The 24,527-nt window shown below is 37.9% G+C and overlaps 1 protein-coding gene across 1 annotated transcript; it reads right to left on the reverse strand.

Annotated features, from left to right (window-relative positions):
• Positions 1-15,154: 15,154 nt before the first annotated feature.
• Positions 15,155-18,402, reverse strand: LOC141908765 (uncharacterized). The gene is made up of 2 exons (XM_074798957.1): positions 18,344-18,402; positions 15,155-17,741 (listed from the first exon to the last, which is right to left on the reverse strand). The coding sequence occupies exon 2, from the start codon at positions 17,731-17,733 to the stop codon at positions 16,261-16,263; it is 1,473 nt and encodes a 490-aa protein (XP_074655058.1). The 5' UTR covers positions 17,734-17,741; positions 18,344-18,402; the 3' UTR covers positions 15,155-16,260.
• Positions 18,403-24,527: the final 6,125 nt, after the last annotated feature.

Genomic DNA, 24,527 nt, shown 5'->3' on the forward strand with positions numbered 1-24,527 from the left:
CAAGTCGCATTTTATCATTCGTTGTCCGTCCCTTGTATTCGAAAGGCAATTTTTTTTTGCTGAAGTCCCAAATGATTATAATTTTGAATATATCTTGATTGATCTCTTTGCACATTCACCTAAAGATTTTGCAGTAACTGTGTTATTTCTGTTTATTCATCTAAACAAGTTTATTTTGTTATTGAATTCGTAAATTTTCTACAGTGTTAAGCTTATATAACATCCATAAATTTTGTGTTATTTTTTATCCCTCTAATACCTGTAATGGGTTTAAGTGTAAAATACGTTACACGTTACAACATTATACTTCATGTTATGGGTTTACCCTTCAGATTAAGGTTGATCCTTCACGTCATGGCATTATCCTTCACCTTATGAGATTATACGTACTTCACGTTATGGGTTAATCCTTCACGTGATGACTTTAGCGTCTGTTTGGCGGGGATGGCCGCCCATAGTCATCTGTCTCAAATCGCGAAATCGTTTCAGTCTGAATGCCTGTGTTCGCTCAGGCGCGGCGGTGCAGTAAACTTGAATAAAGATGAGCAGTTCATTTGCGCGGCGTTTGTTCAAATTTTGCCGACAGTTTGTCCGCTCAGCTTGACACGGTTATTGATTCTATTTACTGTACTAATTTGTTTAGTTATTTACATGATCATAATTTTTTTTCTTTGCTTGTGTTCTTGTTATTTGTACGAATAATCCTGTGTAGTGGCAGTTGCCATCCGTGCTTTATATTCATTTGCTTATATTTTGTGTTTTTGGCTTAGCCGTGCGTAACACGCTTTATTCGCGTACGTTGTTTTTGTGTTGTGAAATTTGACATCCGATTATTTTCGTGGTAATTGGGCCCGAGATTGGTGTCCTACCAACGATTCTGGTGAATTTTGGAATGTGAGCGTGTTTTGTTTGCATGTTTGTTTCTTATATGCATATGCAGGCGTACGTAGTCATAATCATTGCGTGTGTGATTTTTCGATAACATGACATCGTTGTGCGATAGAGTAGCGTATGTTTGTACTATCGGCGCCTCAAAAATTATAACTGAGGATTTCCTTATTAAGGCATTCGAACCGTACTCGGTACAAAACATTTGTAGTTTTAGCCATGGGTTTTATTTGTTATTTGCATCCAGTGATGAGCTCTCTTCAGCTGTATATAAATTCAATCAGCAATCGCATGCTTCGGGTAGTTGTCTGAAAGGTGAAATCATGACTAAAGAAAATGAACGGTTATTGCTGACAGTTTTTAGCCTTCCTTCGGAGGAGACCCAAAAAGCTAAAAAAATTGAGGACTGTGACGATCTCGATAATTTGTATCACAGTTATGGTAACCTGGACGATAAACAACAGCATTTTAGTATGGGAGATGACTGTCAAAAAGATGGCTAGAAAATAGATTTTGTTCAATCGGCGAGCCATACGGACTTTCTTGGTACCGATGGAAGGACAACATCTTGGGGCTTCGGACGCTGGGTGTTGTCACCCTGACAACAGGTGCAGTGTTGCAATAATCGGTTGTCAAGGTGACGACGGTGCTTTTCTTTTTTCGTTTAACCTTATTTCTGAGCATCAACAAAATAAGCAATAACTGGTAAACTATGATATGTAGCCTTAAAATTTCAAAATAAAATATTATTGCAGATAACTGTCAACCATTATCTATGAAATATAAATACTTCATATAGGTATTTACCTCTGAACTTAGCGGTTCTTTCCATAATTTGCGTTTTCTCCATGGTTCAGTGAGATTGATTATTCCTACAAAATTAACTCAAAATACAGGATAACTTTGCATGGATTAAATGATAGTCTATGATAACAGCTTCATGTCCATTGTTGGTAATAGATGAAAATAGTCGTTTCCATGGTTACATAGACAACAATAGATGATAAGATGCATCACTGGAAATGCAATTTTTTACCATGTCTCTGCAACCAATCGAGGTAGGACTAAAATTTTTGTGTCTATTCCTATGTTTTTGAGGGCGACCTGTCATTTAAAATAAGATTTGCTGACATCGGACTGCAATTAAGTATCAAAACTAAGATCGCCATGTGTTCATGTCAGTATATTATCATTAAGATACCTGAACTTTCAATGATTTATCCAGAAGAGCTGTGTAATAAATTATTCAGTAATAATAAGTAATTTTACATCATGTATTTGTAAATATTTCATGTTACTTATAGTTATTTTATTTTATCTACATGTAAACTAAACATCATTTTACGATTCGTCATCAGTATCAGTATCCCGTTTTGGCGATTGTCTGTTTTTACAGTTTTTATTGGAGCCGCGTGCATCAATACACAACATGTTATTCCTAGAACAAGTGCATCGACCACTATCACAGTTTGCCTTGCAGCCACATTCTAATAGCTCAGTTAAACACTTTGGAGCTGAGTCTTTTGCACCAAATTTCACAGTTAGTTTATTATCATGATCCAGTTTCCAGCCATTTCCAACAGGGTTTGGTATCTGAGGAATAGGTATCAATGAACTCCTCCAAATGAATGCTTGATAGTTAGCTCTTTGCAAATGCTGCATAAAACTGTCGTTTGTCGGGGGAAGATTATTACAGCCATTCCAGTAATAAGGAAAGTGGGCTTTCATACCAGAGGTCGAGAGGTCGAGACACCACTCATCACAGAAAGTATCAGCGAATTAAGAAATAAAAATAAGTTTAGAAAAATTAAATTTTTTTTGTTTTTTTCCAAAAATAAACACACTTTTTAATATGAAAGCGCTAATAAAATGATAAAATTGTTCAATATTAAAAGTGTGAGTAAAGTGTGAGTAAAATAATTTAGATTTTCAATGTTAAAAGTGTGAGTAAAGTGTGAGTAAAATAATTTAGATTTTCAATGTTAAAAGTGTGAGTAAAGTGTGAGTAAAATAATTTAGATTTTCAATGTTAAAAGTGTGAGTAAAGTGTGAGTAATAATTTTGCTATATAAATGAAAGAAGAAATGGAATTTAAAATTGAAATAAAAGAATTGAATGAATTATTTTCACTGTTTAACATTAAAAATTGTATCTCAGCAAAAAATTTAGTATATGGAAGACAATATAAAATTAATAATGTTACTGTAATTAATCAAATAGTATTAAATGAAACATATTTAATAACTGAACTAATCGATACTTTAGATAATGGCGCCAAAAATCCTAAAATATTTAATACAGTTTTAAATTATAAAGGTAATTTAGATAATAATAAATAATAATAAAAAGTTCTTTTAAAGCGCTTTTCCGCAGTATCCCACGCTCAAAGCGCTATCTCCTGGAAATACTGCAAAAACAGATATGTCTTTAGAGCGTTGCGAAAAGATCCTTCGTCAACGGTGGAACGAATGGAAATGGGTAGTCTATTCCAAAGGTAGGGCGCACAGCTAGAAAAGGCACGGTCGCCATATTTGGATTTAGAACGAGGAACGTGTAAAGCAAGGCTGGAAGAAGAACGAGTGCGCCCCTCTACCCTACGTAGCAGATTTGACAAGTAAACTGGAGCAGATCCATGGATACAACGGTGTACGGTTGACAAGATCTTAAACTCGATTCTAGCCTGGACAGGCAGCCAATGGAGATCTATGAGAATAGGTGTTATTCTATCAAACTTCCTTTTACGACACACTAATCTGGCTGCCATATTTTGTGCTCGCTGAAGAGGCGCTAATGTTTTTGCTGGTAGTCCGTAAAGTATTCCATTGTTGAAATCAAGACGGGACAGGACGAAAGCACGAACTAATTTTATAGTGCTGTTTTGGTCCAAGAATCGGCGTATGCGACCAATTTTATACAAAGACGCGTAAGCAGCTTTACAAGTACGTTTAATATGCTCCTGCATAGTCACACCCTGGTCCAACCAAGCCCCTAGGTCCTTAACAGACTCAGAGGTTGTAATCGGAACACCGTCTACTTCAATCTCAGGCACTGATCCAACTTTTCTCGTAGACACAAGATTCACAGCCTCCGTCTTTGGAGGGTTCAGCGCGAGCTTATTAACAGTAAGCCATGATTTAATATCCGTTATACAGGTCTCCATGTTTTTCACCATTATATCACGCTGAGTGCGATCACCGAGCGCAACCGTATCAATAAGCTGATTATCATCAGCAAACAGTTGATAATCCAAGGAATGATCACGCATCACATTGCTCAGCGGTAGGGTGTAGAAAGTGAACAATATAGGGCCTAGCACTGATCCCTGCGGCACAACAAATTGGAGAGGAACGGATTCCGACAGTTGACCGGAGATGTAGAGTGAAAGAGTTCTCCCCTGCAGATAGGATTCAAACCAGCACAATGCCACATCACTCACTCCAATACACGTTCGGAGCCTTTCAAGCATGATCGTATGGTCAACGGTATCAAAAGCAGCGGTTAAATCCAATAACGTTAGAAGCACTTCATGGCCAGAGTCCAATGATGTAAGAATCTGGTCAGTTACTTTCATTAATACCGACTCAGTACTATGGCCTCTTCGATACGCCGATTGGTTCGGGTCGTAGAGACCGTTTAGTGTCATGTGAGTGATGAGACGCACAGCTGCAACACGTTCGATTAGCTTGGACAAATAGCTCAAGTTAGAAACAGGCCTGAAACTCCCGCGGGCATCCTTGTCCATTGAGGGTTTTTTGAGAAGTGGCTTCACAATCGCAAATTTCAAAGCAGTAGGAAACTGCTCACTCTCCAACGATTTATTTACTATGGACACTAACACAGGTAGTAATGACTCGATACACCCCTTTATTACAACTGTTGGAATGGGGTCGAGAGAACAACACTTAGACGGAAGCGATAACACCAGCTTTTTTATTTCATCTCCGGTAGCTGGTACAAAACTATTGAAGACTTGAACATTGGTATTTAAAGTATCCTCGGATGATACAGCATCAACTAAGTCAAGCCTTTCGCGAATAGTTGCGATCTTCTGCATAAAAAACGAGCAAAATTCCTCAGCAAGTTTTTTTGGGTCCGAGTGTTCAGGCAAAGGTGAACATTTTTCCTTGCCAAGAAGGTTATCGACCAAGTGGAACAGCTCTTTACTATTTCCAGAACAAATCTTTGACCTGTGATATTCAAGTTTCGAATTTTCAATGATATTACAAACAGCTTGCCTCTGAGCACGAAACAGCTGTCTGTTAATCTCTGTTTTGTCCTTTCTCCACTTTCGTTCAAGTTTCCGTCTAACACGTCTAGCCTGTTTTATCTCATCATTAAACCACGGAGTGTCGGGCCTAACTCCAACTGATTTGGTGATCTCCGGAGCATGTTTATCCAAGATGCAGCCGAGCACTAAATTGTACTGTTCGACCAATGCATCCAGGTCCTCGTTTGGATTTAACAAGAGTTCAGAGTTTGATGTCATGATTGAAAGCATTATAATCAATGTCCTTAATCCTTCTGAATGTGACAGTTTTCTTTGCATGGCGTGGCTTATCAACTGATAAACTAAACTGAACCGCAAAATGATCCGGTGGCAAAGATGGATCAACGCGCACATCAGAGATCAAACTCTTACTCGCAGATGGAACAATCACCAAGTCTATTATATGTCCCTTCACATGTGTTGGTTCCTGTACTAACTGAACCAGACCAAAAGTTTCCAAAAGCAGCAAAAAACTAGCAACAGCTGAATTGTCTGGTTTGTCCACATGGATGTTGAAATCGCCACAAATCAGGAGATGCTCTGTTTCCGGTACCACACGCTCGAGAAGAGAACCAAACTCATTCACAAACTCACTAACAAATCTTGGATGTGGGTCAGGTCTATAAATCACAATGACCCTCAAAGTAACTGATTGATAAGCAACTGATACATCCAAGTGTTCAAAGTACTGAAATTCCACTCGCTCATTGGCTTCTACACCTAAGCCGTCTCTATACAATAATCCCACTCCACCACCAGTCTTTGAAACTCTTGGTCTATGAATAAAGTTACATCCGGGAATCTGATTCTTCAAAGAAGAGATAACTATATTATCAGCATCATCCCCTCTCAGCCATGTTTCAGTCACAATAGCAAGGGCAGATTTGTTTTCACAGACTGATTCACATAAAGGAATCACTTTTCCTCTTAAAGATCTAGCATTCCAAACTGTCACATTAGCACATGCTTGACCTCTACTATGTCTGCCTGCCCTTTTACCACGCCTAGTCGCACACCGTTTATAAATATTAAGCTCCCTCAAATGTCCTTCCAATTTAGGTAATAAAGATCCGTGATTTGGTAGTTTAAGTTCAACCAGTTCAGCTACTGTATACATAGAATATACAGGGTCACTAAATATGGTGGCAGACAGAAAATAAATCCATTCTAGAATATAAGTCCAATAAAAGTCCGGTAACATTTCGATTTTTCCACTTTCTTCGTTCTACAGTTACGAGCATAATCACAGCATATTCATAAACACATCTGAACACTTGACATAGGATTATTATCTTAAATTCCATGAATAATTTGAAGTTTTCCAGGAGACTCAGAGAGCAGCTGTCACGCGCTCATCTGATCAACGATATATGATGAAAACCTAATAAATATTCTTAAATTTCCTTTTAATGAAAGAGAAAGTGATATAATACTTTCAAAAGGTAATGATAGGATAGACTTAAGAATTGAAAAACGACAATTATATTATTGTAATTTTGATAATAAACAAATTATTTATAATGAAAATACATCAAATATTGAAATTCAATGTGATTTAGAAAACAATAATTCTTTTAAAGATATTGCAATTCAGTGTGATTTAGAAAATAGTAAATCTTTTAAAGATATCGCAATTCAATGTGATTTAGAGAACGAATTCAAAAGATTTAATCCTAATGAAAAAATTCATTGTTATTGCGGAGGTAAATATTCAAAATCACATAAATCAAAGCATTACCAAACAATTAAACATAAAACAGGTGTAAAGAGTAACAATTCTACATTGAAAATAAATTAAATAGTCAAATAATTATTGAATTAAGTTAAACGATTTAAATATCTAATAGACTGTTAAAATGATAAATTGTTTGACAGTTGAAATGATAAATTGTTTGACTGTTAAAATGATAAATTGTTTGACAGTTGAAATGATAAATTGTTTGACAGTTGAAATGATAAATTGTTTGACAGTTGAAATGATAAATTGTTTGACATTTGAAATGATAAATTGTTTGACAGCTGAAATGATAAATTGTTCGACTGTTGAAATGATTTGACAGTTGAAATGATAAATTGTTTGACAGTTGAAATGATAAATTGTTCGACTGTTGAAATGATAAATTGTTTGACAGTTGAAATGATAAATTGTTCGACTGTTGAAATGATAAGACAGTTGAAATGATAAATTGTTTGACAGTTGAAAGGATAGATTGTTTGACAGTTGAAATGATATATTGTTTGACAGTTGAAATGATACATTGTTCGAATGTTGAAATGATAAATTGTTCGGCAGTTGAAATGATAAATTGTTTGACAGTTGAAATGATAAATTGTTTGACAGTTGAAATTATAAATTGTTCGACTGTTGAAATGATAAATTGTTTGACAGTTGAAATGATAAATTGTTTGACAGTTGAAATGATAAATTGTTTGGCAGTTGAAATGATAAATTGTTTGACTGTTGAAATGATAAATTGTTTGACAGTTGAAATGATAAATTGTTTGAAAGCTGAAATGATAAATTGTTCGACAGTTGAAATGATAAATTGTTCGACTGTTGAAATGATAAATTGTTCGACTGTTGAAATGATTTGACAGTTGAAATGATAAATTGTTTGACAGTTGAAATGATAAATTGTTTGACAGTTGAAATGATAAATTGTTTGACAGTTGAAATGATAAATAGTTTGACAGTTGAAATGATAAATTGTTCGACTGTTGAAATGATAAGACAGTTGAAATGATAAATTGTTTGACAGTTGAAATGATAAATTGTTTGACAGTTGAAATGATAAATTGTTTGACAGTTGAAATGATAAATTGTTCGACTGTTGAAATGATAAATTGTTCGGCAGTTGAAATGATAAATTGTTTGACAGTTGAAATGATAAATTGTTTGACAGTTGAAATTATAAATTGTTCGACTGTGGAAATGATAAATTGTTTGACAGTTGAAATGATAAATTGTTTGACAGTTGAAATGATAAATTGTTCGACTGTTGAAATGATTTGACAGTTGAAATGATAAATTGTTCGACTGTTGAAATGTTAGATTGTTCGACTGTTAAAATGTTAAATTGTTCGACTGTTAAAATGTTAAATTGTTCGACTGTTGAAATGATAAATTGTTTGACAGTTGAAATGATAAATTGTTTGACCGTTGAAATGATAAATTGTTTGACAGTTGAAATGATAAATTGTTTGACAGTTGTAATAAGGAAAGTTAAGAATATTTATTATGTTTTCATCTAAATTACCTTTATAATTTAAAACTGTATTAAATATTTTAGGATTTTTGGCGCCTTTATCTAAAGTATCGATTAGTTCAGTTATTAAATATGTTTCATTTAATACTATTTGATTAATTACAGTAATATTATTAATTTTATATTGTCTTCCATATACTAAATTTTTTTCTGAGATACAATTTTTAATGTTAAATAGTGAAAATAATTCATTCAATTCTTTTATTTCAATTTTAAATTCCATTTCTTCTTTCATTTATATAGCAAAATTATTACTCACACTTTACTCACACTTTTAATATTGAAAATCTAAATTATTTTACTCACACTTTACTCACACTTTTAACATTGAAAATCTAAATTATTTTACTCACACTTTACTCACACTTTTAATATTGAACAATTTTATCATTTTATTAGCGCTTTTATATTAAAAAGTGTGTTTATTTTTGGAAAAAAGCAAAAAAATTTAATTTTTCTAAACTTATTTTTATTTCTTAATTCGCTGATACTTTCTGTGATGAGTGGTGTCTCGACCTCTCGACCTCTGGTATGAAAGCCCACTTTCCCTATTACTCATTCCTACAAAACAGCCGATACCTAATAACGTCCAAAGATGTTTCTTCTTCGTTGTTAGGACTTCTATCATAACATGCAATTATGAGCTTTTTGCAGTCAAGCAAACAGTCTTCATTAACACCAATGCAGGAACCCAATGATGCCAAGCATATATACTTTGAAAGTCCCCGGGATAACAGCTTGTATGGTTTCACTTTTCCTATCTTTTTAAAACTTGACACTGAATCGCAGCCAGTCAACGAATGCAATGCCAATACACAGTTAGCCATATCTCCTAATGTTTCATGAATTCTTCTCATCGATATCATCCCTTGAGTTGTTTTCATGTTTATGTCACTTACATTCAGCTGGCTAAAAAAATGTATCATCAGAATGAAAACATCCGTGTCTGTGCAATTGACTGTGATAACTGGTTTGTCGGAAAGCGAACTCAGATACATCAGGTGAAGGATGATTTGTGTATCAGCTTCTTCCTGCGTGCTCTCTAAAGACTTAACATTTTCCGACCCTCCGTTGGTTATTGCAGTGCAGCAATTTTCAATAAATCCAGCTAGGACCAACACAGTGTCACTAACGAGTGAATCTTTTGCCAAGTTCAACATAGTCGAATACAGGAATTGCAGCAGATGATGTTTGTTGGATCCGCAAGATAGAAACTTTTGCCACTGTTTGGGGACTGGTGTTCTCGTGGTGATGTTTTTTATAATTATGATTCCACTGACAGTTGCTCTGTTTGACCTTTCAAATTTTTTAGGCTAGTTTCTCGATATTGGTCCATAATGACGTGCACACGTCGGCAATTACTATACCAGAGTATATCAACAAATCTATCGGCTAATTCTCCGAAGTTCTGAAGGCCAGCCACATTCAAGGAATGAAGAATCACCATGCCGTCGACAACTTCATAAATCGAATCCAACGCATCGGGTACTAGACAGTCTTCAGTTTCAGAATTATCACATTCATAAGCTTGCTCTTTGGGGATTTATAGAGTGACCCGTATACTTCTACAATGGACATTGGTACAGATAATAATTCAGGAGAAGACCTCTTGCAAATCAACATCCCTAGCCCTGGCTGCAACAAGTAGCCTAGAGAATATGTTGTGTGCACTTGTTTCCAGGCGGAAAGGCTTTTTCCCAACATTCAGTGGTTTTGTAGAAGTTGCGAATGTTTTTAAGGTTGTTCTTTTGATCACTTCTGAAATCTTCACTCTTCCCGTTATCAGCCGTTCCTCTACATACTGTTCAACCCTTGTTTGCCCAATTGGAAGGATATTCGCGAGCTTTTCACTTGCGTCTAATTCAAGTGAGATACCTGAAATATCAAAAATATGCATCCATGTTTACTCTTCAGTGAATCAAATTATCATGAACTAGTCTAAAATATTCAACATCAAGTATATTAATTTGATAAAGGTTTTCTAGAAAATGTAATTGATTTTTTGCACTAGCTAACTAGCTACCTGTTGAAAGGTTTACAATTGTTTCTGTTTCTTTTTTCAAGGTGAAAGGATTCGTCATTTCGGATACAGTACTTCTGATATTTTTTTATATCTTCAGAGTCCTTTCTGATTCTACTTGCAGTACTGTCTTTATAATGTTGTGATGAATTACTAAATTTGATCTGTTGTTTTGCTTTTGAAACCATTTCTCCCCTTATATGTGCTGACTTAATCCACCAGAAAGAAAGATATTTATTTCATTACCTTCAAACGTCTTTTCAGTTTGGGAGTTTGGTTCTATTGTGCAAATGTCGAGATAGATTTAGTCGATATTCCAGATATGATTATTATTTACGAGAGAGTTAAAGACTCACTTATCAATGGCTCCGGGATTCCTTGATCTCCCTATCAGACATGTTTTCGCATCGCGATTGAGTGTTTGTTCAAGTAACATATCAGGCGAGACACAACTGAACTTCCTACTGACACTCCTACTGACAGAATGCTGTCCATTTTCAAATGAGAGTTCAACTATCTCAGGTAAATTATACATTTCGGTGATATACACTGGAAGCCATTTGAAATAGTGTATACCAAGATCGTACATACCAAAATAGTTGTCCGTGTTAATGGCTAAATTCAATTATTATCATTTATTGTATATCATTATTATCATTATCATTACTATGATTATTATCATTTATATTATTGTTATTAATAAAAATATTAGATGATACTTAACATAGTATGATATTTATAAAAGCGTGTTAAAGAATATTCACCTGGTATAATTTTGATGATCCGCTACAAATTAATATGGCTACATATTTACTGAACATTGCAGATGTTTCATCCAGTTGGCATCTCTTTCAGCTTTAATAAATTCGAGGAGCAATCTAACCATATCAAGGTACTGTTGCCAGTAGCTAAATGTTCTACAGGATGAGACACCATCTTCTTTAAATTCATTCAGCTACTCGTTCTCTCATTAACAAACAACATAAAATTCTCCAAGGGAAAAATAGAATCGCTAGGATTATACCGCAGGCCGTGAACTCTTCAACGTACGTGCCGGCCTAAAAAAACAACAATCAATCAGTCACGTGTGACACAAGGTGGCGCTGTAAATGTACCGACCAATAGGTGGCGTTGTAAGCATATCGGCCACTAGTTGGCGCTGTACATGTACCAGCCTCTAGGTGGCGCTGTAAGCATATGGGCCAGGTGCTGTTGATGTACCAATCACTAGGTGGCGATGTAGGCATATCGGCCACTAGGTGGCGCTGTTGATGTACCAACCATTAGGTGGCGCTGTAAGCATATCAGCCACTAGGTGGCGGTGTAAACGTACCTGACACGCTTGACATCCAGCTCCTACGACAACGACTGTATTCCCAGCATTAGCCGCGTATCCAGTAGGGGGCGTTATCACAGGTTGCCCGTATTGTTGGGGGGATGAATATTGTGTCTGTGGATACGGAGAAGAGTACTGAGTTTGTGAATAAGGCGAACCGTATTGGGTCGGAGGGGGAGATGGGGGTACTGACCTCCGGGTTGAGGTGGATATGTAGCGTCCCCTGGTGGAGCCCCGTAAGGTGCTTGAGTTGAATACATAGCTGGCGGTCCTGGTGGCTGTTTCATGGCTGAAAAAATAATTCAAACATGAATTCGATGATATTTAGCAAGAGAGGTGTAAGATAGAACCGTGTATTTACCCTCCCTAAGCGGGTGAAGGGGCTGAAGGGTCCATTGTGCAGATCACTGTCAATCAATCAATCTGCAATAGAGAAAATAGATAAAGTGCTGATCTGTATTGGGAACCAAGAACCAAAACAGCATAAATGAACACATGACATGAGTTCACTTTGGTGAGACCAGCAACTGCAAACTATCGTTAAAATATCCGATCGTGAAACTACACCGTACAGACAGGTTACTGACTAGGAACTCACTTGACTTATTACAGCGTGACGGGTTCTTTTTTGTATCTTATCTCAGTTTGATGTCAATAAATTGGATTATATGAAAAAAACTGCCTTGACTCCTCCCTTGACTCCCTCCTTTGACTCCCTCCCTTGACTCCTCCCTTGACTCCCTCCCTTGACTCCATCCCTTGACTCCCTCCCTCGACTCCCTCCCTCGACTCCTCCCTTGACTCCCTCCCTTGACTCCCTCCCTTGACTTTATATCAAGTTTTATGTCTACATTTTTTAAGCATCTTTTAAATTTTCAAGCAAATTCATTTGTTATAAATTTTGCGCACCTCGTATTGTTAGTGGTTTTATTGAAAGAGGTTCTCTTTTGAAGAGTCACAGTTCGGAGTTTATTTGCAAATTTTATATCAAGTTTCATGTGTCTACATTTTTTGAAACGAATCTTTTGAATTATTTTCAAGCAAATTAATCGTTGTATCATCATGATCCAGAATTCGACGGTTTTTAGTTGAAGTTGACTCAAGATTCAAATCCCAGTTGCACAATTGTGATTGTTAGACTCGAATAGAGTTCATTCATTGGAAAACGAACTAATTTTAAGCTTCAAATTAATGTAACACTTAAATTCTGGGCCCAAGTGAAGAATGCGGGGTTATGGTGCAGGGGTGTAGGAACATATTCGATGCGTTGGTTGTGATTCGGTTCTTTATTTTGACGTGATTCGAAGACTGTACAGGTTACATGGTATACTGGTCGGACGACTGGTCAACTGGACAACTGGTCAACTGGATGACCGGTCAACACTGGATGACTTGTCAACAGGATGACAGGACGACCATCAGCATCACCATCTGCCTCATCTCCGCCATCATCTCCAGCATAACCACCACCTTCCCCATCCCCACCATCTCATGCATCACCATCATAACCATGCTCTACCCCATCCCATCCCCACCAGCTTCATCAGCCTCACCATCGTTACCATTATCACCACCATCTCCTGCATCACCATCACCCCTGCCATCTCCACCACCCTTACGACTAACAATTCAATCACCGTCATCTCCACCATCGCATCCCCCTATCCACCATCAAATCGACCCCCGTCCACTATTTCCAACTTCTCATATCCCTATCCACTATTTCCACCTTCTCATCCCCCTATCCACCTTCTCATCCACCATCTCCACAATCGCCACTACCACCCATTGAACCAGTCATTCAGTCTGGGTTATTCTACCTCAAAGGTCCGATTTATAATATCAGACAACCAGTTACGTTTAGGTTCCTCTAGTTGACCAAGCGGAAAGCCAGCTCGAATTCAGGTTATTTTACCTCATGGTTTAGGCCTGAACTATAAGGGCTATATATGTTTGTGGTACGGTTAATTCAGACGACAAACAGCGTCAGCAATGTTTCCAGGTTACGAATCCGTGTGGGAGCTAACGGGGGATGTGAGGCTAGTTGTGTGGAGTGGTAAAGCTGGGAACATGTGATGAATTTCCTGAATTTTCTATTTTCGATAGAAACTCTGAACACATAACTATGAAACGATTTTAAGTGTTCGCTCTTAGTGGTCGTCGCTTTCGCTACGATATCTCTTAAGTGAACGACTTATGTTATATATTTTACCTATCGGTAACTCTTCCTACCGATAACCTATTTATAACCGATTGCCCTAGCTTCTAGAATCCGGGATATAAAAAGTATACTTAACTTAACTCAGTAGTTTGCCTTTATCTGGTATAGTATGATATATGTTTACCCGATATATAATTTCTTCTATGGTGTGGCTACAATCCTATAGTCGACCCGTCTGATCCAGATCCAATCCCTCGGCTAATATCCCGTACGATCCCGATCTGATCTCTCGGTTCTCCTCTCTCTACTACTCTACTAGTTCCCGTTCTCCTCTCTTACTTGGTCCCGTTCTCCAGTTCCCTTCCTCCTCGGTCTCGTTCTCCCCGAATCTACTGAACTAGCCCTTTTTATCCCCAGAATATCACCCCAAGTCTCAATCTCTTTCCATTAGTTAATTACTAAATAAACTCACCAACATTCTATACAATACTATAACTACAATACTCTATAAATCTCTCCAAGTAGAGAGATCGCCACTCAAGACCATGGTTTTAACCAATGTTTATATAATAATAAGCCTAATGGATACTATGAATTGGAACAATGAAGCCTAAAGATGCCAGTTTGAAGGGTCTTGAATGTCGATCTACACTAAATGTTATAAACACAGCAGATGTTCTGCCCTAAAGTTACATGAAAAATATTTTACAAACAGCATTACTATTTAGCCGAAATAGCTAAATCGTAACAACTATAACTATTGTTATAATCACTAATACAGAAATGTTTGAAAATTATTATTGATATCATAAATGAAAACATACTTCAAGAGAAAATAAAAATGACAGTAAGACACAGGTCACGTGTCTGATTTTGACAGAAACCTTCAATAGAAGTCAATGAAAAGCTTTTGGAAAAAAGTGCAAATAAAGTGAACTCAGCCAAAGTATGTGAGTTACTCGAAGTGTGTTGTGTTTTTATAGAATTAGCTGTTCAAGAAACCGACGGCAAAACATAATGATTACAGTTTAAAAAATTATATTGAAAACAATGCACAGTTAAATTACATTAGTATCTGTCGAATATATGGTAGAAAAATTTCAAAAACAAGTTTCTTCTCAATGCTAATTTAATACATTATTAAATTCCGAAGACAAAAAGTAATTCATTGTTGAAATCGGAACAAAAATAACCTTGGAACATCTAATTGGTTCCAGTGATCCAGGTCCCAGTTTCACAGACTTATTAAGTCCAAAAATATTTTTGAATCTTGATATTGGTCTCATGTTGTTACGTTATACCGCAGAACTGATGGTCTTAGACCGGTCGTCTCAAGAGCCATGACTGTGTTACTGGTCCCACATGTCATCGATCCTATAAATGATAACTAGTCCTAACGATCCTATAAGCCTATAGTGATAACTGTTTGTATAGTTCCTATAGCGGAGTTGCTAGTCATGTTTTTCAGACTTCACACAATTTTGATTTTGCTAATGCTGAATTAATTTACCCTTGCAGCGATAAAACTAGAAGACATATTTTGGAATCTGCATTAATTATTGAAAATTCGAACAACGTTGTAAACCTTAACAATGGTTTTTCACCCCATAATAAACTTATATCAAAATTACTCTGTAAACTGGTTAAACTCAACACTTGTTTTCCCCTTTGATTATTTGTTATTTGTTCTCTCATCAATTTCGTCTCTGACTTAACTTGTATTCACCTTAGTTTTAATTTAAGTGCCCCCTAGTTTGTCTTTCTTTTTACTACTGACTATAAGTTTCATTTATATTTATACTCACTATTGTTGTTTATAATTACCCCTTAGTTTGCTTCCCTTTAATCTTTTTTAGCGTGTAACTGTTTCTACGTTAATTTTCCTTTAGTTTGTATCATCTCTGATTACTTGAATTAGTCTCTTTGTCTCTGGATTGTATATATATCTCATAATTTCTGTAGTATCTCATTATTCCTGAAGATGACTATTAGGATATAGTCGAAACGTTGAAATAAACTACTATCTCGAAGTTTCATTTTCGGACTTTTTATTATCATTGTGGGATTCTCTCCTCATATCGTGTTACACCTAAACAATTCTTAAATTAGCCTGGTGTTAACCGGGCGTAGAATAGAAGAGACGGATAGTACTTTATAGGTGACTAGTTTTTTTTTTACTAGTTTTTCGACCTTTGATCAAGATACGCATATTTACAATTACTATCAGGTGGATGATGAAGCTTCTATACATTAGTAACGAAATCTCTCGTGCGTCAAATAAACTAGTTAAACCTATATAGTACTATTCGTGTCTTGTTGTATTCATTCTAATGCTCCAGATTCTGTGACCCGATACGACACTATCTTGGTATTATAATCACTTGCACAAATTGTGTTGGGGTCGGATTTCAAACGACAAATTCGAAACATTGATACGTTGATTTCGCCAATAGAACTTGGATCCGATAAACTACCATCAGTATTAACTCTTGTCTGACAAACCTGTGTCTTACTGTTGCCGAGAGAAATAAATGCAATAATGTAGGAACTTGTCGGACAAAACAGACGGACAAATGAATATGTTCCCTTTTCGCAAAGGTTCATTCTATGTTTTACAGTTAGTTGGGCATCATCTTGTGTAACATGATACAGAACTGCTTCTTCTATGCTGCCATTCTGGATTATGTTATAACAGACAAGAATAATTTCTGCGTTCATTGTTGTTATAACATCTCTGATCTTACTATCAACGGTAAGCGTCATCTTTGATTGTTTCTCAATAAACCTGGTATTGGCATCTGCTTCTGCGGTGAGAGGTTTGATTTTGAAATACGTCAGTACATCACCACAGCCAATGCATAACTGGTTGTTTGTAATGAAACAAGCATCGATGCTGTTGATCCCTGGCAATGTTGGGACAAACCCGGTACATTTGTAAACCTGTCGCCCGGCTGCTGCTGCTGTTGCTGCTGCTGCTGTTGCCGCTGTTGTTACTAAGTTAAACCGGTGGACGCTTATCTTATCCGTATCTTTGCAGAACGCGTACAAAGAATCAGTTTCATAATCTAGTCTTACTACAGAAAGAGTCGACATGTTTACAAATATTGAATCAGTATCAACTTTGACAAGTCGTTCATCTATAACTGAATCTCTATCAAGCATTATGTTACCATTCGGCAATGCAGTCATTAGATGATAATCCTTGAAAATTTCATTTCTCCTGAATTCGGAAATTTCGAAGGTTTTATGCGGACAATCTTCTATCGCAGCTACCGCCTCACTTCTGACCCCTCCCACGGCTCCCTGTCGAGTAGTTGTGCTCTCATCCAACTCTCCCAGAACAACTGATTTTGAAAGTACTACTTCAGTAGGATTGAAGCAAATATTCACATTTTCAACTTGAGTTGCTTCAACCAATGCATCAACATCTCCAACAGCTAACTGTATATGATCATTAGTGAACTCTTCTATGTCCTCTATATCTATTTTACCTTGTTCCATGTTAACTAATGATGACTCAAACATCGTCAACTTGTTCAAACATTTCGTCACCTTCTTCAGCGCATCCTTCGAGATTTCCTGTAATTCCTGTCGCCTGATATCAATCTTTGACTTGTACTCCTCATACCAAACATCTAGTTGTATTTTCATGTTGTCCACAGATAGTTTAACATCTTGTTCTACATTCTGTAGTTCAGCCATCCTCTCCTGTGTTGTGTTACTGATATTAGCGACAAGATCAGTTAACATTGTCTTGTGCGTCTCAATGTTCTTCATCGACTTTTGAAGCGCCATGATTTACTCTGAAAATAGAGAGACACCTGGTGTGAGTTACTGGAATCACAAAGTGAAAACATAAAATACTTATAGTATCGACCAGCTAGGCTTAAACAAGTTGCTCACACTGAAAACCAATGCCTGGCCTGTGTTTTTTATGAATATTTTGAAATGAAAATATAATCAGTTTAGTTAAAAACCTTTAGAAAAATTTGGGATTTTTAATAATAATCATGATAATGATTTATTTTTTTATCATTCATTACATAGATTTTTATCGAAAAAAAATACAAAGTGCAAATGAAATTGAGCGATCGATGCAAGATAACTAGGGTTTCAGGGTCACCATGCTCACTTGGTCAAATTCATGAGAATCTCAATATTTTAGAATTTGAAAATTTCAATATTCAACGCCCCCTGGCGAACGAATAACGCCCCTGGTGAACGAATACAACTACTCACATAGAAACACTCGCCACAATCGTAGACCATGTTATGAGCTACAATCTTTGGGGGCTGGGAGGTATTGTCCACCCAATTAACGACAGTGATGGTAGCAATTGCAATGCTATAAATCATGTGGTATGTCTTGCGCAGCGTATAATCAGGTGGTGATTCTTTTACTTACCTTCTTTAAACTAATGAAACTCTTCTGACTATGTTGTTGTGGAGAGACGATTTAACGCGTTATGCCTGTAGTTGTGGTTGCGTCATACGTGTCGTCATGGTACCACTGCGCACCGAGCTTCAGATTCAAGTCAATGAAAACAAGTAGTGAATGTCTACATAAGGACCTGAGTTGATTGTGTACGACCTATATCATGTATGAAATGCTCATTAAAAGGAAATTTATTTATAAAAGGTTAAAATCAAATGACGCAACGTTTTTCCCACACAAAAACAGGTTTGCTGTCTCTGTCTGTCTGCTGCCTATTATCCATTTAAAAACTGTCTAATTCATTTCATTCATGATAATGGTGAAATAATAGAGACGCTTCAAAACTACTAAGACAATTTCCCTCCCTCTCTCCTCCTCCCTTCTAGCTCTCTCTGTCTATTCCCCCCTCTCTTTTTTCTCTCCTTTCTCCAGTCAGGCATTGGTTGGTCAGGGTAAAATTGGAAAAATTGAAATCGAAACCAAAACTACGATTAACTTTTGTTTCATCATGATCCAAAATTCAACGGTTTTTAGTCGAGTCAAATCCCAGTTGCACAGTTGTGATTGTAAGACTCGACTAGTTAATTCATAGGAAAACGAACTAATTTTAAGTAGCAAATTAATGGATCACTTAGATTCTGGGCCCAAGTGTAGAATACGGGGTAGTAGTGCAGGGGTATAGAATACGGGGTAATAGTGCAGGGGTGTAGAATACGGGGTTATAGTGCAGGAGTGTAGAATACGGGGTAATAGTGCAGGAGTGTAGAATACGGGGTTATAGTGCAGGAGTGTAGAATACGGGGTAATAGTGCAGGGGTGTAGAATACGTAGTAATAGTGCAGGAGTGTAGAATACGGAGTAATAGTGCAGGGGTGTAGAATACGGGGGTTATAGTGCAGGGGTGTAGAATACGGGGTTATAGTGCAGGAGTGTAGAATACGGGGTAGTAGTCCAGGGTTGTAGAATACGGGGTTATAGTGCAGGGGTGTAGAATACGGGGTAGTAGTCCAGGGGTGTAGAATACGGGGTTATAGTGCAGGGGTGTAGAATACAGGGTTATAGTGCAGGGGTGTAGAATACGGAGTAATAGTGCAGGGGTGTAGAATACGGAGTAATAGTGCAGGGGTGTAGAATACGGGGTAATAGTGCAGGGGTGTAGAATACGGGGTTATAGTGCAGGGGTGTAGAATACGGAGTTATAGTGCAGGGGTATAGAATACGGGGTGAAAGTGCAGGGGTGTAGAATACGGGGTTATAGTGCAGGGGTGTAGAATACGGGGTTATAGTGCAGGAGTGTAGAATACGGGGTTGTAGTGCAGGGGTGTAGAATACGGGGTTATAGTGCAGGAGTGTAGAATACGGAGTAATAGTGCAGGAGTGTAGAATACGGGGTTATAGTCCAGGGGTGTAGAATACGGGGTTATAGTGCAGGGTTGTAGAATACGGGGTAATAGTGCAGGGGTGTAGAATACGGAGTTATAGTGCAGGAGTGTAGAATACGGGGTTATAGTGCAGGGTGTAGAATACGGGGTAATAGTGCAGGGGTGTAGAATACGGGGTAATAATGCAGGGGTGTAGAATACGGGGTTATAGTGCAGGGGTGTAGAATACGGGGTTATAGTGCAGGGGTGTAGAATACGGGGTTTTAGTGCAGGGGTGTAGAATACGGGGTTATAGTGCAGGGGTGTAGAATACGGGGTTATAGTGCAGGAGTGTAGAATACGGAGTAATAGTGCAGGGGTGTAGAATACGGAGTAATAGTGCAGGGGTGTAGAATACGGAGTAATAGTGCAGGGGTGTAGAATACGGGGTAATAGTACAGGGGTGTAGAATATTTTCTTCTCCGCCAGCTCGCAAAAAGGAGCAAGACACCTAAAGCTTGAGAGTGAGTTGGGGAGTTCCCCGCCGCTGCAACCGGCTCCGGTACCCATCAGTCCGGCTCCTACATTTCAAGGTTCTGCAGTTATGGTTAGGGCACCCACTCTTGGGAGTTTTTCGGGTGACCCTACCGCGAAAAAGGAATTAACCTTCCAGGAGTGGAAAATGGAAGTTAGGGCACTCCAGAAGGATCCCAACTATTCCGAGTCGCAAATTCTCATGGCAATGAGAAGGTCTTTGCGTGGGGGTGTCCGATGCAGAAACCCTTAATTCAGGCCCTAGTGTAGAGTTTTCGTGTCGGTTTGTTGGATCCGCTAACATAGTGGAGGTTCAGTGCGATAACGTTCCTTGTAGAGCTTTGATCGATAGTGGCTCCCAGGTAACTACCGTGTCGCACGACTTAGTAAATACTTATCTTCATGAGAAACATATATACCCTTTAACCGATCTAATTGAAGTCACCACGGTGGATGGCTCGTCTTTGTCGTATACGGGTTATGTGGTGGTTTCGGCGCAATGTAACACTTTGAATCTTGATATTCCGGCTCTCGTAGTATCGTCAACTGAATTTCATCGTAAGGTTCCTTTACTTTTGGGCACCAACGTTTTGGACCGTGTCACAGACTTTTCTTCTCTGCCACCCGAGTGGAGCAAAGCCCACGATCATCGAATTCGGGAGCTTCGGGATGTTGTAAAGACCACTAAATCCGTCTCTATTCCCAGCGGAGTCGAAACCCCCATCAGTGGGCTCGTAAGGTTGAAAAATATCGACTATGAGTCCCTTCTTATGACATCTTCTTTCGGCAATGAATTGCCGTCAGGTTAAATGGTTATTCCCTCCGCCCAGGAGTCTGGAGGAGCGCCAGTAAGACGAATATCTGTGCGTGTTAAAAACCCTACGTTGAAGGCTGTAACCGTTCCGGTCGGTGCTGTCCTTTGTTCGGTCACGAGTGTTGACTTGGTGGCTGGTCGTAGGATTGTAAACTTGTCGGACATTGAGGAAGGGCATACCGATAGTCTGTGTAATTTGAATCGCGAAAATGATGTAAAACGTGAAACTGTTAATCCTAGTATACCTGTAAACAATTTTCAGTACAGCCAGCGTCCTTCGTCGGAGGCAGGGGATCCTGTTTCGTCAAGTGCTACTCTACTGTGCTTTTTCCCAATCAAAACCTGAGGAAATATCTTATAAGTCGAATGTGAAATCTTCAGTGACTGGCTCGTCACATGAGATCGTGGAAGACCCATCATCGGATGGAGACGACGAGGTCGATGGCTTCATATTAGCGGAGAAGGAACACGGGGGGAACTGATTCCAAGATGAAATTTATGGAAAATTCTCCATCTGAGGATGGGACGGCGTTGCCGACAGTTCTCGACGTTGAGACAACTAAGTCCAGTGATAAAAGCTCAGTTTCACTCGTCGTTGACACTCAGAAGTCTGGTGGCGAGAGTGATCCTAGTGGTACTGATGCTAGTATGGGTACTGCTACCTCTGACAGTAACATATCGTTCGTTGAAGCCGACGTTGATTCCGTCGTTAACGGAGAAAGTTCGGTCGAAAGTGTACTGCCTAGGGTTAGACAGGTTTACTGCCTGTTATGTTTGCTGATTACCATGTAGGTGCTATCATTCCGACATAGGAGCAAAAAGTTCAGTTATTGACGACAGCAAGTAAAGATCCGTCTATTAGTGGTAACCCTTCTCTTCTTGCGGCTATTTTGAAAATGTGCGAGTAAGATCTGGCTCCGATCTGTTTAAAAAAAGGGGGGTGGGAGTATGTAAGAGTGAGTTTGAGTGTAAGTATTGGAGTGTTGTTTCAACGGAAAATTTGAGTGAGTTTGAGTGTTATTAGAAGATTTTATACGTGAGGGAGAACGTTGTTTTTTAGTAGACTTTCACTGTAAGACTTACACTAGTAAATAGGCCGGGAGTTTAGGTGCTGCCATCTACAGTGTGGTTTTGTATTATGATTTTTGGCGGCAACAGATCCAGTTTGAGACTGGTCATCGGTCTGATGACATCTCTGGAGTTAAATTGTAGTAATTAAACGTGATTATTTATTCAAGTATATCTGTTGTGGCAGGTCCTTCTTTGCTCTGCATGTTCGACGAGCTGTTTCGTCCGCTACTCTAATCTCCAGGGGCCGGTTTCATAGACAGGACCCCAATTAACTTGTGACACAGAAACCTCAAGCAGGAATTTACGACCCGTCACATAGAAATGAAATAAATCCAATTATTCAATTAAGGTATGGATGTTAAATTATTGAAAAACTTGAAAATAACGGAAACGACGGTCGGCCCAGACTACCATATTTTTCTCGAATCGTTCCCTTTGACGTGCAGGGGCCTGGCAATTTTTACGTCGTAAAAACGCGATTTTTAGTTTATGGGTGCAAGTCAAACACTGTCGACGTTTCCTAAGAAATTTGCAATGGTGAAATTTGGCGATCATATTCGTGTCTTTTTGACGTCGCAAAAGCCGTTAATAATGTGTAAACTATACATTGATTACTACTATGCCGTTTAGGTATTCCAGTGCGAGTTGATGTGCACTGTCATCAATGTTGGCGTTTCTGAATAACAGTGTGAATTTTGTCCTTTTTGAATAATGTAATACATTTCATATCTCGTATTCCCTCTTTGATAAATCTTGTTGATTATTTTTGAGAGGACTTGCACTAGGCCTACGTCATAGTTATGAGTTATTACAAAATTCACATTGTCGTTGTTATTTTGAAACACCTATATCGATGACGTAGTGCACGACTCACACCCCGGCTTAAATAACGCATGTATCAATTATGGATACCAATTCTAAAATACAAGATCTGCTCAACAATCAGGAAGTATACAAAAAACTTTTAAATCGAACCCGCTTTAAATCATTTAAAACAAATTCAATAAAGGACTTCCGGACATTATCGCCAACTTCAAAGACGACAAAGTTTCTAAAACGCTGGACAAATTTAAATCCCGTCGCTTCCTTATCTTCATGGACTACCAAAAATTCATTCACAAAAAGGACATTCCGCTACGACCGATCATATCGAATTGCGACTCGCCATCCTACAGACTTTCTAAGTATTTGGCAAAAACTTTGTCACCAGTTCTCGGCTCATTTTCGAACTCTCACTTGCGTCACAATCAGGATTTGCAAGATTGTCTTAAAAATGTTATTCCTGGGCATGATAAATTCATTTCTTTTGATGTTACTAGTTTATTTACTAATGTTCCTATGGAACCTACCTTAGATTTTCTTAGGCGAAGGTTGCCTTCGATAGATACCGGTTAATTGTCTTATTGAACTATGTACTAAAAACTTATATTTCCAATTTGGTTCTAACTTTTATGAACAGACTTTTGGTATGGCTATGGGGAATCCACTTTCCCCTGTTTTAGCTGGTTTATTTTTGGAACACGTTGAAAGTGAAATTCTTCCTCTTTACACCGATTGTAAACCCAAACTTTGGCGACGTTACGTCGATGATATTCTCTGTTTAGTTTCCCCTGATTTTGATTTAAACGGTTTCTTACTTTATTTGAACTCTTTATATCCGACTTTGAATTTCACTTTTGAGTGGGGAGAAAATAACCGCATACCGTTTCTTGATGTACTCATTCATGATTTCAAAACCAATTTGAAATTCTCCGTTTATAGAAAACCAACGGACGCTGAAGCTAATCTCCATTTTTTCTCATTTACTCCTTTAAAACATTAAAATTGGGATAGCACAAGGATTATTCCTTCGAGCTCTTCGTATTTGTGATCAAATGTTTTTAGATAATGAAATCAAACATATAAAAACTGCTCTTAAGAAATTGGCTTACCCAGAAAAGATATTGAACAAAGCGTATTTTAAGCCAGGACTTCTCACTTTGGATGTAAAGATTTGACCACAAAACTTAGAGCTCAAAGGAATATTGTAATCCCGTATTTACCCACTTTGGAACGGTATTAAACACCATTGACTCTAGATTAGTCTTCCAATATCATAATAAACTCACCACAATGTTTAAACTAAAAACAAACCGAATAGTGAGCTCATTGAGTCTGGGGTCTATGCCCTGTAAAGATTGTAACATGATGAAACGGGTTGCAATCATAATCAACGTGTTGAGGAACATAGGGTAGACATCCGTAATCAAAAGCGCGATAAAACGAGCCTTTTTATTTTATCGTCACGTTAAAACGGAAAATGGAGAAAGCGGTAAATTATACTTTTTTCGTTTTATCGCGATGTAAAACAAAAACAAATCCGTTTCATTGCGAT

This window comes from Tubulanus polymorphus, chromosome 7 (genome assembly GCF_964204645.1).
Source record: "Tubulanus polymorphus chromosome 7, tnTubPoly1.2, whole genome shotgun sequence".
Lineage (NCBI taxonomy): Eukaryota > Metazoa > Nemertea > Palaeonemertea > Tubulaniformes > Tubulanidae > Tubulanus > Tubulanus polymorphus.

Coding starts and splice junctions, on each gene's coding strand:
- LOC141908765 (XM_074798957.1), bottom strand. CDS start 17,733: ATGGCGCTTCAAAAGTCGATGAAGAACATTGAGACGCACAAGACAATG.